This window comes from Bufo gargarizans, chromosome 5, assembly GCF_014858855.1.
Source record: "Bufo gargarizans isolate SCDJY-AF-19 chromosome 5, ASM1485885v1, whole genome shotgun sequence".
NCBI lineage: Eukaryota > Metazoa > Chordata > Amphibia > Anura > Bufonidae > Bufo > Bufo gargarizans.
Window position 1 is genome coordinate 75492155 of NC_058084.1, and position 18810 is coordinate 75510964.

The 18810-nt window shown below is 44.4% G+C and overlaps 1 protein-coding gene across 1 annotated transcript in view; it reads left to right on the plus strand.

The window, feature by feature from the left end:
* Positions 1–18570, plus strand: part of LOC122938689 (V-type proton ATPase subunit d 2) — a 42227-nt gene extending 23657 nt beyond the window's left edge. The window contains exons 4-8 of the mRNA XM_044294382.1: positions 584–663; positions 5340–5417; positions 7369–7545; positions 11280–11357; positions 17888–18570. Coding sequence (XP_044150317.1) covers positions 584–663; positions 5340–5417; positions 7369–7545; positions 11280–11357; positions 17888–18049 — 575 coding nt within the window. The 3' untranslated portion in view covers positions 18050–18570. The remainder of the gene's footprint in view (positions 1–583; positions 664–5339; positions 5418–7368; positions 7546–11279; positions 11358–17887) is intronic.
* Positions 18571–18810: the final 240 nt, after the last annotated feature.

Consider the following 18810-nt stretch of genomic DNA (forward strand, 5'->3'; position numbering starts at 1 on the left):
ATGTGTAGACAGGATACTGTTTCTCTGTGTATTCCTACGGGGGCCTCAATGTCAGTCTCATAGGAGTGAATAGAGGTAACTGACTTCCTGTCCGATGTCAGTTAGAAATCAGAGTGCTGGTCACATGACACAGCTCAGGATCAGAAGGTTGGTTATAACTTGCATGACACAGCTGATTATCAGAAGGGAGGTTATTACTCACAACTACAGTCTCTGGAAGATCACTTTCACTATATTTTACATCATGTATTTTTTTAACTGGTCCGAAAATAAAAATGTTGTGGGAGTGCTTTTTTAATCCAAAGCTAACTGCTCACTTCTTAATACATTTGAAGCATCTTGAGCTGTCCATGCACAAAAATTTTTTGTAGATCTATGCCGCTTTTTGTGTCATATACTGGCATAAAATGTAATAAAACTGCTGGTCCACTGGTGGCAAATATGGCTTGTGCAAAAATGTCTTCTATTGGTGCTTCTATTGGGATTTGGAAAGGAGAACTTATTTGTAGGCAAACTAAGAAGCTTTATCACTGCTGATGCCAGGCATGATACCATTGTCCAATTGTGTTTGCTTCATCTCTAGCTGACTTTTTCCAAGATTGCCTGTCAGAGAATGACATGGATGAGATGAATATTGAAATTATGCGGAACAAGCTGTACAAGGTATGTTATACTGCACATGGACGGTGAGACACTAATTTCATATCTGCTGGAGACATGTCAATCAATAAACCTGTACTCTAAAGGGTCTTTGTATGTAGGTTACTGCAATACAGACTCCAGAACATGATTCAGCTTTAAAGTATAACTGTAATTTTTACTGTAAAGTGGCCCATTTTGTGCATTAGCAACATTCTCTGTCTTTTGTTTACTTAAAGGGATTCTGTCACCAGGTTTCATCCCCTCCAGATAAAAATATGGTTATGTTCAGGGAGCTTTAACCATTCCTAATGTGGTCTTATAAATGTAATCTGTAGGCTCATTTTTGCTAAAAAATATGCTATTACTAACCTGTCATTCATAAAAATAAGGTGCTCAAGGGGATGTAAATGGATCCAAGCTGCCGCCCGCACCCGCCGCCGTTCGTGCCCAGCTCCGCCTTTCCCGACCTCATAATCTTCTGTGACGCCTCCCACTCTCCCTCCCTCCCTCCCCCCTCCTCCTGCTGTAAGATCGCTGTGACGCCTCCCCCCTCCTCCTGCTGTAACATCGCTGTAACGCCTCCCCCCTCCTCCTGCTGTAACATCGCTGTGACACCTCCCCCCTCCTCCTGCTGTTACATCGCTGTGACGCCTCCCCCCTCCTCCTGCTGTAAGATCGCTGTGACGCCTCCCCCCTCCTCCTGCTGTAACATCGCTGTGACGCCTCCCCCCTCCTCCTGCTGTAACATCGCTGTGACACCTCCCCCCTCCTCCTGCTGTTACATCGCTGTGACGCCTCCCTCCTCCTCCTGCTGTAACATCGCTGTGATGCCTCCCCCCTCCTCCTGCTGTAACATCGCTGTGATGCCTCCCCCTCCTCCTGCTGTAACATCGCTGTGATGTCTCCCCCCTCCTCCTACTGTAACATCACTGTGACGCCTCCCCCCTCCTCCTGCTGTAACATCGCTGTGACGCCTCCCCCCTCCTCCTGCTGTAACATCTCGGTGACGCCTCCCCCCTCCTCCTGCTGTAACATTGCGATGTTACAGCAGGAGGAGGGGGGAGGCGTCACAGCGATGTTACAGCAGGAGGAGGGGGGAGGCGTCACAGCAATCTTACAGCAGGAGGAGGGGGAGGGAGAGCAGGCGGCGTCACAGAAGATTATGAGGCATCGCTGAGGTCGGGAAAGGCGGAGCTGGGCAAGAACGGCGGCGGGAGTGGGCGGCAGCTTGGAGCCATTTACATCCCCTTGGGTACCTTATTTTTATGAATGACAGGTTAGTAATAGCGCATTTTTAGCAAAATGAGCCTACAGATTACATTTATAAGACCACATTAGGAATGGTTAAAGCTCCCTGAACATAACCATATTTTTATCTGGAGGGGGTGAAACCTGGTGACAGAATCCCTTTAAAGGGGTATTCCCATCTTGGAGGGCATGTCACTAGGATATGCCCCCAATGTCTGATAGGTGTGGGTTCTACCTCTGGGACCTGCACTTATCCTTACAATGGAGCTCCCAAAGAGGTCGCACTGTTCTTGCACAGCCACCCTTCATTCATTTCTATGAGACAGCCAAAAATAGCCGAGCACTGGCTCGGCTATTTCTGTAAGCCCCATAGAAGTGTATGGAGCAGCAGCTGCGCTTGCGCGGTGTGCTTACCATTTATTCAAATGGTACTTCCAAAAATAGCTGAGCGTGCCGTTCGGCTATTTTCTGCACTCCAAAAGAAATTAATAGAGAGAGTCGCGCATGTACAATGTGCCCTCCAGCGCTTTGCGGGCTCTGTTCCATGTATAGGTGTGGGTCCCAGAGGTGGGACCTGTACCTATCAGACACCGGGCGCCGGGGCATATCCTAAAGATATGCCCTCAATGTCCAAGATGGGAATACCCCTTTACCTGCTGCTGCCCTCACTGCCTCTCTCTCGCTCTATGTATAGATATAAATGTGGAGAGAGGCAGTGAGGGCAGCAGCAGTCAGTGTGGAGCGCGTCTCCACAGCTAAGTAGACAGAAGACAGAGGAGCGTTGCTAATGCACAAAATGGGCCACTTTAGAACTATTTTTCTAATTTTATGATTTCAATAATTAAAGTATATTACAAAAATGGTCAGTATCACTGCCCCTACACATTAGAAAAATAAAAAAGAATGAAAGTTACACTTTAAAGGGAACATTCCCATTTTTTAAGGCAGGATATTCTAGTAACAATGAACTAAGAGGAGCAAGGGCATGAAAGCAGTGCTAACATGGCATACAACATGGGAATAACGTAAATTAAGTAAAGCTCTGAATACTACCAGTTCAAAAGGGTCTAAAGCTGGGCATACATATTATACTAATGTTGGCCACACCGGATGATTTCGGCTGGACAGGCTGACCCTATCATATATCTCAGATAATCTTCACTCAGCAGGTATCTTTGAAAACAAGATGTCTAATTCTTTGTCCTTTAAGAGAGACAAGACTCCTTAGGTTGCTGACAGTGGCTGATTCCTCTCCCCACAATGAGAATACATATACACTCAGCTGAACTGAGCATGCATGTGATGTAGTTATGTAAGCGAGGTACATTATTCCTTCATTGTGCCCCCTTCACAGTTGTAATGCCCTCTTTGTGCCTCCCTCACAGTAGTTATGCCCGCACTGTGCCCATTTCAAAGTAGTAATGCCCTATCTTTGCCCCCTTCACAGTTGTTATGCCCTCTCTGTGCCCCTTCAGAGTATTTATGCCCTCACTGTGCCCTCCATAACAGTAATAATGCCCTTTGTGCCCCTTGATAGTAATAATGCCCACTCAGTGCCCCATAACAGTTATGCCCACCCACTTTACAAGAGTAATGCTCTCTGTGCCTCCTTCACAGTAGTAATGCCATCTGTGCTCCCTTCATAGTAGTAATGCCCATTGTGCACCTTCATAGTAGTAATTACAATTGTGCCCCCTTAATAGTAGTAATGCCCATTGTGCCCCCTTCATAGTAATAATGCCCACTGTGACTCCTTCACAGTAGTAATGCCCATTGTGCCCACTTCATAGTTATAATGTTATAATGCCCATTGTATCCCATTTATAGTAGTAATGCCCATTGTGCCCCCTCCATAGTAGTAATGCCTATTGTGCCCCCCTAACACTAGTAATGCCCTATGTAGTAGTATCGCCCTCTGTGCCCCCTTTGTAGAAGTATTTAACTCTGTGCCCTCTTTGTAATAGTAATGCCCTCTGTGCCCCTTTGTAGTAATAATGCCCTCTGTGCCCCCTTTGTAGTAATTTTGCCCTCTGTGTTCCATTCATGGTAGAAATACCCTCTGTGCCCCCACCATGGTAGAAAAAAACACATTACCTACACATAAGGCCGGTGCAAAGATTTTTACCAACATTTTGCCCCCCCTTTCCCACACAAGAACTCGGTGGGGGTGATGTCACATTTCTCCCCCTCCATGTCACATTTCTCCCCCTCCATGTCACATCACCCCCACCTTTTTACATCACCCCTTTGTGTCACAATTCTTCCCCCCTATGTCACATCACCCCCCATGTCACATTTCTCCCCCTCAATGTCACATTTCACCCCCCATGTCACATTTTTCCCCCAGCATGGCACATTTCCCCCCTCCCATGTCACCCCCCTCCTCTATTAATGTTGTGTGAAAACATTATGCTCACCTGGCCCTGGTCCCGTCTGCAGCAGCTCCCCTTCTCCTCTGTGTGGTCCTGGTATCTTCTCTCTGGGCTCCCGACAAGTTTGAGGACCTTTCCCACTCAGCCAATCAGTGGCCGCAGCTGTGTCACGTGTCAGGCCAGTGATCGGCTCAGCGGGAAATCACTGGCTTGACACGTGACCCAGCTGCGGCCACTGATTGGCTGAGTGGGAAAGGTCCTCAAACTTGTCAGGAGCCCAAAGAGAAGATACTAGGACCACACAGAGGAGAACAGTCCTCTCTCCCCTACAGGCACAGATTGCTCTGCAGCACTGTGTGGGCGGAGCTTATGCAGATTTTCGGGCTGCAGGCTCCACCCACACAGGCCGGCAGCACAATCTGTGTCTCCAGGCTGAATGGTGGAGCGGGGAGAAATCTTCTGCTTCACCATTCAGTGCGGGAGAGACAGAGCACAGGGAGCTGAGTGACAAGACCACAGCTCCCTGTACTCCTGCAATGAACGCTTACATCTATATTGATGGAAGCGCTCATTGCTTCTAGGCTCTGGCACCCCCTGAGAGCTGGCCCCCGGGGCGGAGCGCCCCCCCTGGGCACGCCACTGATCCTGTCTCCACCTTTATATAGAGTGTTCTCCAAGATGGTCCATCATAAGGATAGGACATCAGTGTATGACCAACCAAAAACAGTGGCCGGTCGTACTGATCCAGTATCCAATATAGTAAAGTCGTATACAGGTGCAGTTTTGGGGACTCCAGCTCAGCCCATTTCAGTGGCTAAGCGCCACTGCCCCTTCGTTCTGCTGACTGGTGGAGGTCTTGGGGTAGTATAGCTTAATCAATGTAAAATCCCAGTGGGAAACAATAAAGAAAACCCTGTAATAGCACAATGGGCTGGACAGAAAGACAGCCCCAGTCTGGGTTCAGCCGTAAATACATCGATTTTTGGGTGCAAATGAAAGCAGAAAATAATGATGCTTTATGATATTATATGACGGCATTCCCTGTCCTCTACTGATCATGTCTGTTTTCTCTACCAGTCTTACCTCGAGGCTTTCTACAACTTATGCAAAACTCTAGGAGGAACGACCGAAGAAATAATGTGCCCAATTCTTGAGGTATAACATTATGAAATTAGTCTGATTTTCCATTTTCTAGATTTGTATAAAATTGTCATTTTAGACCCCTGTAAAGTTGGTCCAAATTAGAAAGTATCACACAGGGCACCACCCAATATAAAGCTGTCCCTATGGAAGATACTTTGCATCTTGGGCTGCCAGTGAGCAGGCGGAGATTTGTGCTGCATTTTGTAGCTTAGAGAGGACCTGTCACCTCTCGTCAGTTTTAGTAACTACTTGCATTCTCCATGTAATAACAATTCTGGAGCATCTATTCGTATGCCTCTATGATGTGCCATTCCTCTATTATTCCTGTTAGAACTTTACATATAAATTGCTGGCAGTCTGCAACAAAGGTACTGCTGGGTGTTACCCGTAGCGGGTGTGTCTGACTGTCCAATCAGTGCTGGGACACACCCCCAACTGGCAACACTCATCTGTACCTTCATCGCAAGCTGCTGACAATTAATTCATAAACGTCAAGTAGAAATCAGAGTCATAAGAATCGATGCTCCAGAATTATTAATATTTGGGGAATCAAAGTAGTTACTATTTAGGACAGACATGTCCAGAGAAGCGACATGTCCATTTTAAATGTTAAAGGGGTTTTCTGAGAGCTTTTTTTTTACTAATGACGTATCCTCTGGATAGTATCTATCCTCTGTTTGAGAAGACACTGGAGCTTGCAGTAGCACTGCGTCCTTCTCTCAGCTCACCAAGCACAGCGCCGTACATTGTATAGTGGTTGTGTTTGGTATTGCAGCTTAGCCCAATGAATGTGAAGTCACATGACCTAGGAAAAGCTGGAGAAGGGTGGTGTTACTGCGAGTGCCGATGCCTTCTCAAACATCTGATCGGGATCCCGGGTGTTGGACCGCACCAATCAGATACTGATGACCTATCCACAGCATAGGTCATCAATAAAAATCCTCAAAATCCCTTTAATAAATTTGCCGGAAACTCGTTCCTGGCCCGCTCAATACCAACTACTTTTCTCACCACTTTTGTCAAGAGGAATGAAAAGTTGCTAATTATTGTGCAAAGGTGAGGTGCGCCATAATCTCCAACTTTGTGGAATAAATCACTGGATACATTCTCCCCATAGTGTCCATGGGTAGCAGACAAGCCAGAAGTTGTATAGTAGTTTACAGAACCGACTGTATCTGTGCTAGATATCAGCTGTTTGGATACATATTTGGCCATAGTGATGCAAATTGATAACTTGCATGGATCCACTCACTACCCTAAATGTGGAATAAACCTTAGTTTTTAGATACGTATTTCTTATGTTTGTAGGAAAGTAAGGCACCATGATATCGACATTTATGTTCGGCTTCTTTGATCTGAAAGGGAATCTGTCACCGCGGAAAACCCTCCTGAATTACTGAAGCTCAAAAGACACAAGGATTCAGGATATGTAATTTTTATCTTCCCTGCAGAAAGCCCACAGAGTCACTGCCCTGAAGCACTTAGGAGTCCCCTTCTTCAGGGCTCATGCACACAACCGTGGTTTCGATCCGCACCCGTCAGATGCGGACCCATGCACTTCAATAGGGCTGCAAAAGATGCATCCGCACGTCTGTTCTGTCCGTCCGCAAAATTATAGAACATGTCCTATTCTTGTCCGCTTTATGGACAAGGATAGGACTGTTCCATTAGGGGCCGGCCATTCCATTCCGCAAAATGTGGAATGCACGTGGCCGGTATCCGTATTTTGTGGATCCGAAATTTGCAAAACAACTAACGGTGGTCTGCATGAGCCCTTATATTGTGGACATTAGGAGTCCTTGGCATATGATAGCATACAGTGCATGGATACGTTGTGGGCCTATTGCAGGGGAATGCAAGTTCATTTTTATCCAGCTATCAGTCAGTTTTTTGGGTGAGAAATTCCCATTAAGTGTAACGTATGCAAATGTCTGACAGACAACTTTCTTACTCTTTTTGGCAGTTTGAAGCAGACAGACGAGCGTTTATTATCACTATAAATTCATTTGGCACTGAGCTTAACAAAGAAGACAGAGAGACTTTGTACCCAACTTGTGGCAAGCTGTACCCAGAGGGGCTGCGACTCCTCGCCAACGCAGAAGACTATGACCAAGTGAAGAACACAGCAGAATACTACGCTGTATGTACAATCATAATAGTACAGTATAATACTATATAGCTTTAGGAGGGCTTGTTTTTTATGGGACAAGTTGTAGTTTTTAATGGCACCATTTTGGGGTACACATAGCTTTCTGATTAACTTTTATTAACTCTTTCTGGGAGGGAGATGGGGAAAAATAGCAATACTGCCACTGCGTTTTTAAATTATAAATTTTACGGCGTTCATTTTTCGGTACAAATAACATAATATCTTTATTCTCTGGGTCAGTACGATTACAGTGATACTAAATACTTATAATTTTTGTTACGTTTTACTACTTTTTTTTCCAATAAAACCCCTTTTATTAACCCAAAAAATGATTTTGCATTGCCACTTCACAAGACCCATAACTTTTTTTTTCTTTTTCTATGGAGTTGTGCGAGGGCTTGATTTTTGAGGGACAACTTGTATTTTTCATTGGTATCATTTTGGAGTAAATGGCGCTTTTTGATCGCTTGTTATTACGTTTTTTTCGGTGGAAACTAAGAATAAATGAGAAATTCTGTCTTTTTTTATTTTTTCACGGCGTTCACCATAGGGGATAATTTATGTAATATTTATATTTTTGCATATTATATAATTTGCATATGTATCAAATCGTTTTTTTTTTTACACAATAAAAGCACACAGAGCTATGGGGACTGGGTATTGCGGATGTACTAGCGGCCATCTAGCAGCCAATGTCCTCAGCTCTATACACAAAATCCTGGTGACAGGTTCCCTTTAAAACTCCCTCAAGGGGACTATAATATACAGTATTTTGATTGCTTTTAAAATGTAATGCATTATCTCTATAAAGCATTACATTTCAATAGCAATGCATTTCAAACATTGACCAGCAGGCTGCGCCAGAGAGGTACAGCCTGCTGGAGAGAACTGAACACAGGCTCGGGGCCCTGAACGGAAGCAAGGTAAGCTTCCGAACACATCAGCACCCCGCGATATTATTTTCGGGGTGCTGATGGGAGACAGAGGGAGTCCGCTCCCTCTGTCACCACTTTACATGCACCGGGCTGTTAGAGCAGGGCCCCGGCTCTCATGTGAGAGCCGGGTCCGCACTCCCCGCTGCACGGGGGAGCCGTGCAGCGCTTAGACCAGGCCGCCGTAAAAACGTGGCAGCCCAGCCTTAGGGTCCATTCACACGTCCGTTGTATCTTTCCTGATCTGTTCTGTTTTTTGCGGAACAGATCTGGACCAGATCTGTACCCATTCATTTTCAATGGGTCCTGAAAAAAATCGGACAGCACAATGTCTGATTTTTTTTCAGGACCCATTGAAAATGAATGGGTACAGATCTGGTCCAGATCTGTTCTGCAAAAAACGGAACAGATCAGGAAAGAAACAACGGACGTGTGAATGGACCCTAAGGCCCCTTAGTGACCGCCGTAAAAACACGTATGGGTGGTCACTAAGGGGTTATAGGGGTTATCTCACCTCAGACATTAGGAGCATATCCTACCTCTGGGACCTGCACCTATCTTTAGAATACAGCCCACAAAGTTAAGGAGGCGCGGCGCTCGGCTATTTTTGGCAGTCCCATTGAAAGGAATGGGAAGTGCACTGCGTAAGCGCAGCCACTGCTGCATTCTCTTCTATGGGGCTGACGGAAATAGTTGAGCCAGCACTCGGCTATTTTCGGTGCTCCCGTAGAAATGAACCGATGGCGGCCAAGCATGCGGTCTCCATACTAAAGCTAGGTGCAGGTCCTACCTCTGTATGAAGTGGAGTGAGACAACCCCTTTAAGCTACTGATTGGCGGGGGTGCCGGGAACTGGAATCCACGCCGATCTGATACTGATCAGGTATCCTGAGGATAAGTAATCAGTATTAAGCCACTGCACAACCTCTTTAAGAAATTGAAATCTCTAGTTTATTACAAGCTTAAAGGGGTTGTCCCAAGGGCTGGGGGTGTTGGATTAGTGGTGGTCCCACCACTAAAATACCCACCAATCACAAAAACAGAAGTCCTGTGTCCCACACTACTGCTCCATTCATCTCTATGGAAGTGCACTGCGCTTGGCTATCTCTTTCAGCCCCATACAGTAGCAATGTGCATTCCCAAGGGCTGCTCTACTTATAAGGTTTGGACAAAGGATCCCCGTTCTTGTAGTGAGAGTGGATCCCAACAGTCTGAACCCCACCAATCAGACCCTGATCCCTCACGCTATGCCTAGGGCAGTGATGGGCAAACTGCGGCTCTACAGCTGTTGTAAAACTACAAATCCCATCATGCCCTGCGTCCTGTTAGGTCTACCTGTAAATCCATATCTCGTTATTGCCCACCTAGGCGCCAGTCTGCGCCACACACAATGCTATTCTGTATAGAAATCAAAATTGTCCTTTGTCTCAATTTTGTGCTGCATTGGCCACAAAATTGGACCAAAAAGTGGTGGGGTCTGAGGTGCTTTGTATTACAATTGACTTTTCTTAGCAGTTTTACCAGTAGGTGGGGGGCTTATGTAAATATGGAAACCTGCCTTTAAACACCATTCTCAAGATCGGTAGAGCTCCACCAATCAAATATTGATACACTACAAATGGTTATGGTGAAAAAAACACCTTAGGGTACTTTCACACTTGCGGCAGAGGATTCCGGCAGGCAGTTCCGTCGCCAGAACTGACGCAGGCAGATCCGTCTCACAAATGCATTGAAATACCGGATCCGTCTCTCTGTTGTCATCCAGAAAAACTGTATAATTGTTTTTGCATTTTTGCAGGTCTGCGCATGGCAGACTGGAAAGCCGGGTCCGTTTTGCCAGAACACTTAATGTCGGATCCGCCACTAATACACTTCAATGTAAATTAATGTCGGCATTCCAGCAAGTTTCCAGTATTTTTGGCTGCAGAGAAAACTGCAGCATGCTGCGTTATTTTCTCCGTCCAAAAAACGTAAAAGGGACTGAACTGATGGATCCTGATGGATCCTGAATGGAATGATCTCCATTCAGAATGCATTAGGATAAAACTGATCAGTTTTTTTATGGTATTGAGCCCCGAGGACGGAACTAAATACCGGAAAACTTAAATGCACGTGTGAAAGTACCCTTAAGGCCTCTTTCACACTACCCATTTTTTTTTCCGTTTTGCGGGCCGTTTTTTGCGTTCCGTATACGGTCCGTATACGGAACCATTCATTTCAATGGTTCCGCAAAAAAAAATGAATGTACTCCATATGCATTCCGTTTCCGTATTTCCGTTTTTACGTTCCGTTGAAAGATAGAACATGTCCTATTATTGCCCACATTCCGTGGCTCCATTCAAGTCAATGGGTCCGAAAAAAAACGGTACACATACGGAAATGCATCCGTATGTCTTCCATATCCGTTCCGTTTTTGTGGAACCATCTATTGAAAATGTTATGCCCAGCCCAATTTTTTCTATGTAATTACTGTATACTGTATATTGCATACGGAAAAACGGAATGGAAAATTGGAACGGAAACGGAAACACAACGGAAACAAAAAAAATGAAAAAACCGACCGCAAAACACTGAAATAGCCATACGGTAGCGTGAAAGAGGCCTAAGGTTGTAATGTGTAACAGGTACGAAATATGACTCTGAATGTGAGCCGATTTTTTATTTCTAGGAAAAAATTATAAACAGATCCAAAAGGAAGGAGTAATCTAAAGAAAACCCTTAGTCCTCCCCCCTCTTTGTATGCAGGTCTGGCTAACCTGTTCTAATACTTTTTTTAAAATAATGTTTTTTGCAGCAATACAGAGCATTGTTTGAAGGAGTTGGAAGTGGAAATGAAGAAAAGACATTAGAAGACAAGTTTTTTGAACATGAGGTAGGATATAAAGCAATAAAACTGCACTGTTTGGTTGTGTCATGAAAACATCCCCTGTCCATATGTCCTATTAGAGCATGTAGTGGTCATACAGGAGAGTTCCTCACCCGAGGCTGTTCTCTATGGGCCAGAATGGAGAGCCGCTCTATAAGGGTATGTTCACACTTAGCAGGAATGTTGTGGATTTTCTACAACGTGTGCAGCTGGCCTTAGAATGCAAATGGTGAGACTGGGGCAAATCCACAATAACTTTTGGTGTGGGAAACACAGAGAAATGTGCATGACAATCTACATGAACGGCACTGCCGTGTGCAGAACCCTGAAGGTGGGTCAAGTTCTGGTGGACACAAGCTGTTTATGAAATCCGCCAGAGAAGCCAGGAGGCACGGTGGCTGAAACATCACAGCGATTATCACTAAGGCTTCTTTCACACTTGTGTTGTCCGGATCCGGCGTGTACTCCACTTGCCGGAATTACACGCCGGATCCGGAAAAACGCAAGTGTACTGAAAGCATTTGAAGACGGATCAGTCTTCAAAATGCTTTCAGTGTTACTATGGCAGCCAGGACGCTATTAAAGTCCTGGTTGCCATAGTAGGAGCGGGGAGCGGGGGAGCGGTATACTTACAGTCCGCGCGGCTCCCGGGGCACTCCAGAGTGACGTCAGAGCGCCCCATGCGCATGGATGACGTGCCATGCGATCACGTCATCCATGTGCGCGGGGCGCCCTGACGTCACTCTGGAGCGCCCCGGGAGCCGCACGGATGGTAAGTATGCTGCTCCCCCGCTCCCCGCTACAGAAAAAGCTAAACGTCGGATCCGGCAATGCGCCGAAACTACGTTTAGCTTAAGGCCGGATCCGGATCAATGCCTTTCAATGTGCATTAATTCCGGATCCGGCCTTGCGGCAAGTCTTCAGGATTTTTGGCCGGAGCAAAAATGCTGCTGTATTTTCTCCGGCCATAAAACGTTCCGTTCCGGAACTGAAGACATCCTGATGCATCCTGAACGGATTTCTCTCCATTCAGAATGCATTAGGATAAAACTGATCAGGATTCTTCCGGCATAGAGCCCCGACGACGGAACTCTATGCCGGAAGAAAAGAACGCAAGTGTGAAAGAGCCCTAATGCGACAGCTCCTTTAAGGGTTGTTCTTCAACTTGTTTCCATTTACTGACACCAAACCGACATCTTGAAAACTGAGGAGTTAGCAAATGTTAGAAGACTGCAGAACAAAAAGGTAATAAATGAGTTGCATTCATGTAAAACTGGAAAACCCCTTTAATGGTCTCTCTGGTTTCAACAATCTTTACAGAAATCAATAGTACAGGTTAATATAAGAAAATTTGTAACAGATCAGAAAAAAATGCTTCTTCCCCCTCTTCCTAAACTAACATTTTCTTCTAAGGGTATGTCTACATGTCGATTTTGGTCACGACACATGTCGCTCGCTAATGTTGCGCCCACGTATCACAGTGTAGCAGGGCAGTTATAGGAATGAATGGGGTCACGTGTTTGCTGCGATCATGACATGCGAATTTCATTCATTCCTATCAGCCCCACTACAATGTGATCTTTTTTTGTGTTACAGCTGTCCTGGCCAAAATCATAGAAACATAGAATGTGTCGGCAGATAAGAACCATTTGGCCCATCTAGTCTGCCCAATATACTGAATACTATGGATAGCCCTTGGCCCTATCTTATATGAAGGATGGCCTTATGCCTATCCCATGCATGCTTAAACTCCTTCACTGTATTTGCAGCTGCCACTTCTGCAGGAAGGCTATTCCATGCATCCACTACTCTCTCAGTAAAGTAATACTTCCTGATATTACTTTTAAACCTTTGCCCCTCTAATTTAAAACTATGTCCTCTTCTAGCAGTTTTTCTCCTTTTAAATACTCTCTCCTCTTTTACCTTGTTGATTCCCTTTATGTATTTAAAAGTTTCTATCATATCCCCTCTGTCTCGTCTTTCTTCCAAGCTATACATGTTAAGGTCCTTTAGGCCTCTTTCACACGGGCGTCAGTTTTTTTGCCCGGATAAGAGCCGGGTGCGTTGTGGGAAAATGCGCGATTTTCCCGCGCGAGTGCAAAACATTGTCATGCTTTGCACTCGCGTGAGAAAAATCGCGCATGTTTGGTAACCAAACCCGAACTTCTTCATAGAAGTTCGGGCTTGGGATTGATGTTCTGAAGATTGTACTATTTTCCCTTATAACATGGTTATAAGGGAAAATAATAGCATTCTGAATACAGAATGCATAGTAAAACAGCGCTAGAGGGGTTAAAAAAAAATAAAAAATTATTTAACTCACCTTAGTCCACTTGATCGCGAAGCCGGCATCTCCTTGTGTCTCCTCTGCTGCTGAACAGGACCTGGGGTGAGCTTCTGCATTAAATAGAGGTTAAGGACCTGTGATGACGTCACTCCGGTCATCACATGGTACGTCACATGATCTTTTACCATGGTGATTCACCATGGTAAAAGACCATGTGATGACCGGAGTGACGTCATCACAGGTCCTTAACCTCTATTTAATGCAGCAGCTCACCCCTGGTCCTGTTCAGCAGCAGAGGAGACACAAGGAGATGCCGGGCTTCGCGATCAAGTGGACTAAGGTGAGTTAATTTTTTTTTAATTTTTTTTAACCCCTCTAGCGCTGTTTTACTATGCATTCTGTATTCAGAATGCTATTATTTTCCCTTATAACCATGTTATAAGGGAAAATACTAATGATCGGGTCTCCATCCCGATCGTCTCCTAGCAACCGTGCGTGCAAATCGCACCGCATCCGTACTTGCTTGCGGATGCCATCCGATTTTCACGCACCCCATTCACTTCTATGGGGCCTGCGTCACGTCAAAATCGGACAATATAGAGCATGCTGCGATTTCCACTGAACGCACAAGTGATGCGTTAAAAACAACGCTCATGTGCACAGCCCCATAGAAATGAATGGGTCAGGATTTAGTGCGGGTGCCATACGTTCGCCGCACGGATCGCACCCGCACGGAAAACTCGCCTGTGTGAAAGGGGCCTTAATCTTTCCTGGTAAGTTTTATCCTGCAATTCATGTACCAGTTAAGTAGCTCTTCTCTGAACTCTCTCCAAGGTATCAATATCCTTCTGGAGATAGGGTCTCCAGTACTGAGCACAATACTCCAAATGAGGTCTCACTAGTGCTCTGTAAAGCGGCATGAGCATCTCCCTCTTTCTACTGGTAATGCCTCTCCCTATACACCCAAGCATTCTGCTAGCATTTCCTGCTGCTCTATGACATTGTCTGCCTACCTTTAAGTCTTCTGAAATAATGATCCCTAAATCCCTTTCCTCAGATACTGAGGTTAGGACTGTATAACTGATTTTATATTCTGCTCTTGGGTTTTTACGCCCCAGGTGCATTATCTTGCACTTATCAACATTAAATTTTAGTTGCCAGATTTTTGACCATTCCTCTAGTTTTCCTAAATCCTTTTCCATTTGGTGTATCCCTCCAGGAACATCAACCCTGTTACAAATCTTTGTGTCATCAGCAAAAAGACACACCTTACCATCGAGGCCTTCTGCAATTTGGCTGATAAAGATATTAAACTATATGGGTCCCAGAACAGATCCCGGAGGTACCCCACTGGTAACAAGACCATGGTCTGAATATACTCCATTGACTACAACCCTCTGTTCTCTGTCCCTCAGCCACTGCCTAATCCATTCAACAATATGGGAGTCCACGCACAAAGACTGCAATTTATTGATAAGCCTTCTATGTGGGACAGTATCAAAAGCCTTACTAAAGTCTAGATAAGCGATGTCTGCTGCACCTCCTCCATCTATTATTTTAGTCACCCAATCAAAAAAATCTATAAGATTAGTTTGACATGATCTCCCTGAAGTAAACCCATGCTGTTTTTCATCTTTAAATCCATGGGATTTTAGATGTCCCACAATCCTCTCCTTAAGTATGGTTTCCATTAATTTCCCCACTATTGATGTCAGGCTTGCTGGCCTATAGTTGCCTGATTCCTTCCTACTACCTTTCTTGTGAATGGGCACAACATTTGCTAATTTCCAATCTTCTGGGACGACTCCTGTTGCCAGTGATTGGTTAAATAAATCTGTTAATGGTTTTGCTAGTACACCGCTAAGCTCTTTTAATAGCTTTGGGTGTATCCCATCAGGCCCCTGTGACTTATTTTTATTAATTTAAGACAGCTGACTTAGAACCTCTTCCTCTGTAAAGACACATGCATCAAAAGATTCATTGGTCTTCTTTCCTAACTGAGGTCCTTTTCCTTCATTTTCCTTTGTAAAAACTGAACAGAAGTATTCATTCAGGCAGTCAGCTAATTCTTTATCTTCTTCCATATACCTTCCTTCTTTTGTTTTTAATTTGGTAATTCCTTGTTTTAGTTTCCTTTTTAATTTATGTATCTGAAGAATGTCTTATTGCCTTTTTTCACTGACTGAGCTAATTCCTCTTCTGCCTGTGCTTTAGAAGCTCTTATAACTTGTTTGGCCTCTCTCTGCCTAATCTTATAAATTTGCCTGTCCTCCTTGTTTTTTTTTTTTTTTTATAATTACTAAATGCTATCTTTTTGTTTTTAATGATTTTGGCCACTTCTGCTGAGTACCACAGTGGTCTCTTCCATTTTTTGCTTTTACTGACAAGCCTAATGCAATTTTCTGTTGCCTTCAATAGTGCCACTTTTAAGTAGTCCAATTTCTCCTAGACTCCATTGAAACTGTTCCAATCTGATAGGGACTCGTATACCACTAATCTAATTTTAGAAAAGTCAGTTTTTCTAAAAACTTTCGTTTTTTCGTGGTGTGACTCACTCACTGTACTTATAGTAAACCACACTGACTGGACTAGATCCCAAGCTTTCCCCTACAGAAATATCAGATACCAAATTCCCATTTGTGAATAGTACATCTAAAATGGCCTCCTTCCGGGTTGGCTCCTCAACTACTTGCTGTAAAGATAATCCCAGTAGGGAATTTAGAATATCTGTACTCCTGGCAGAACGAGCTATTTTGGTTTTCCAGTTTACATCAGGAAGATTGAAGTCTCCCATAATGATAACTTCCCCCTTCAATGTCATTTTAGCTATTTCCTCAACTAGTAGATCATCTAATTCTTTAACTTGGCTAGGTGGTCTATATATCACACATACACGAGTTACCTTATGATTATCAAGCTGCAAGGTAACCCAAACTGACTCTAAATTGTTCTCGCTAACTTGTATCAAATTCGATTTTATGCTATCTTTCACATGCAGGGCCACCCCTCCCCCTTCTGGCCTTCTCTGTCTTTCCTATATAGAGAGAACCATGGTATTGTTATATCCCAGTCATTACTCCCATTAAACCACGTGTCAGTTCAATCGCTGTGTAGACGTACCCTAAGTCCATCTTGAGAGACAAGACAGACTGCCAACTTGGTGAAGGATCAAATTACATGCTGCTCATTAAAGGGAAGCTGTCATCAACTTTATGCTGACCTCACTGAGGATAGCATAAAATAGTGACAGAAATGCTGATTTCAGCGGTGTGTCACTCATGAGCTAAAAGTAAGTGGTTGCCGAGAACCTGCATCATAATCATTGCAGCCCAGGCCTTGAAAAGAGTCAAATCTACCTCAGAAGAGTCATGGTTATTCATAATCTCCTGCACTCTCACCCATCTGCTGATGATTGGCAGTCCTCTCCTAGAGAGAAAGGGAGAAAACTCGGTAGAAACCTGTTAATCATCAGCAGGTGGGCAGGGAGAGCAGAAATTCATGAATAACCATGACTCTTCTCAGGTGGCCGGGACTCTTTTCCAGGCCCAGTCTGCAATGATTGCGATGTTAGTTCTCGGCAGCCACTTACTTTTAACTTATAAATGACAAACCGCTGAAATCAACTCAACTGTCTCTACTTTATACTGCCGTTAGTATGGGCAGCATAACATTGATGACAAGTTCCCTTTAAAGATTATGGAGAGGGGAGGGGTGAGGAGTGAGCTGAAGTGAGAGAAGAGACAATAAAAAAGAGCTTATTTTAAAGGGGTTTTCTGACTTTTGATACTGATGACCTATCCTCTGGACAGGTCGTCAGTATCTGATCAATGGGAGTCCAACACCTGCGAAGCCTGCTGGTCAGCTGCTTGAAAAGGCTGCGGAGGCACGGATCAGAAGCCCATGGAAGCACTTCCGTGTGCTTTTTGGTCCGTGTCTCCGCACTTCAAATGATAGGGCATGTCCTATCTTTGCTGTATATTGCGGAATGTGGACTCATTCAAGTGAATAGGTCTGCGCTGCAATACGGGATTCACACAGCCAGTGCCAGTGCATTGCGGACCGCAGTTTCCGCTCCGCAGCATGGACACGGATAGCTTTCGTGTAAATGTACTCTTAGTCTGTGAAGGTTCTCATTCATCCAAGTCATGGTATATCAGTAGTAATAAGTCAGCAACAGGACTTCTTGTATTTTCTTCTTGAAGACGTTTCGCTAGTCATCCAACTTTTTTTTTTTGTTTGTTTTTTGCAGGTGCAAATGAACGTGCTGGCATTCAACAATCAGTTCCACTTTGGGGTCTTCTATGCCTATGTTAAATTAAAGGAGCAGGAATGTCGCAATGTCGTGTGGATCGCAGAATGCATTTCTCAAAGGCACCGAACTAAAATCAACCACTACATCCCCATTCTGTAAACTGCCCTTTGATCCATTATTATACTATTACATTTATAAAATGCCAAACTATGTAACTTCTGTAACATTATGTAGAAAACATATTTACAGCCTGAACCAGCACATGGTAAAATGTGTTATGCTTCATTATAATAGGCAAGAAGGTACTGTTATAATAGTGACTGATACCAGCTGAAGGCCCGTCATGCAGGGAAACCCTGATTGGTAAAAAAATGTAAAGGCCGAGTATGGCTTTTTTTTTTTTTTATCCGGTAATCACATGTCCCACTCTCAAAGGTATCCTAGGCATCTGCTTACCAAATGGACCTACCCCTAAGCATGAATCATATTTCATACTAAGACAGAAGGAAAGGGGTGGGGTGGGGTTCTGTCAGATACAGGATCCATGCTCTCCCCTGTGTACATGTGCCCTAAGGCTATTCAGATAGCAGTTGTATTTCTATATTTAAAGGGATTCTGTCACCACATTTTACCCCCTAGAGTAAAACATAGCTACTTGTAGGTCTCCCTGAGCTGTATTAAATGATGCCCTTATTAACTAATAGTCTTGATTTATTTCTTTATAAAATCGATTTTAGTGATATGCTAATGACTTACATAAGGTGCCCAGCCGCACCCCTCGGTCCGGTGCCCAGCGCCGCCTTCCTCAGTCCAGCGCCACCTCTAATATAATATTTTCAAGACTATTAGTTAATAAGGGCATCATTTAATACAGCTCAGGGAGACCTACAAGTAGCTATGTTTTACTGTAGGGGGGAAAA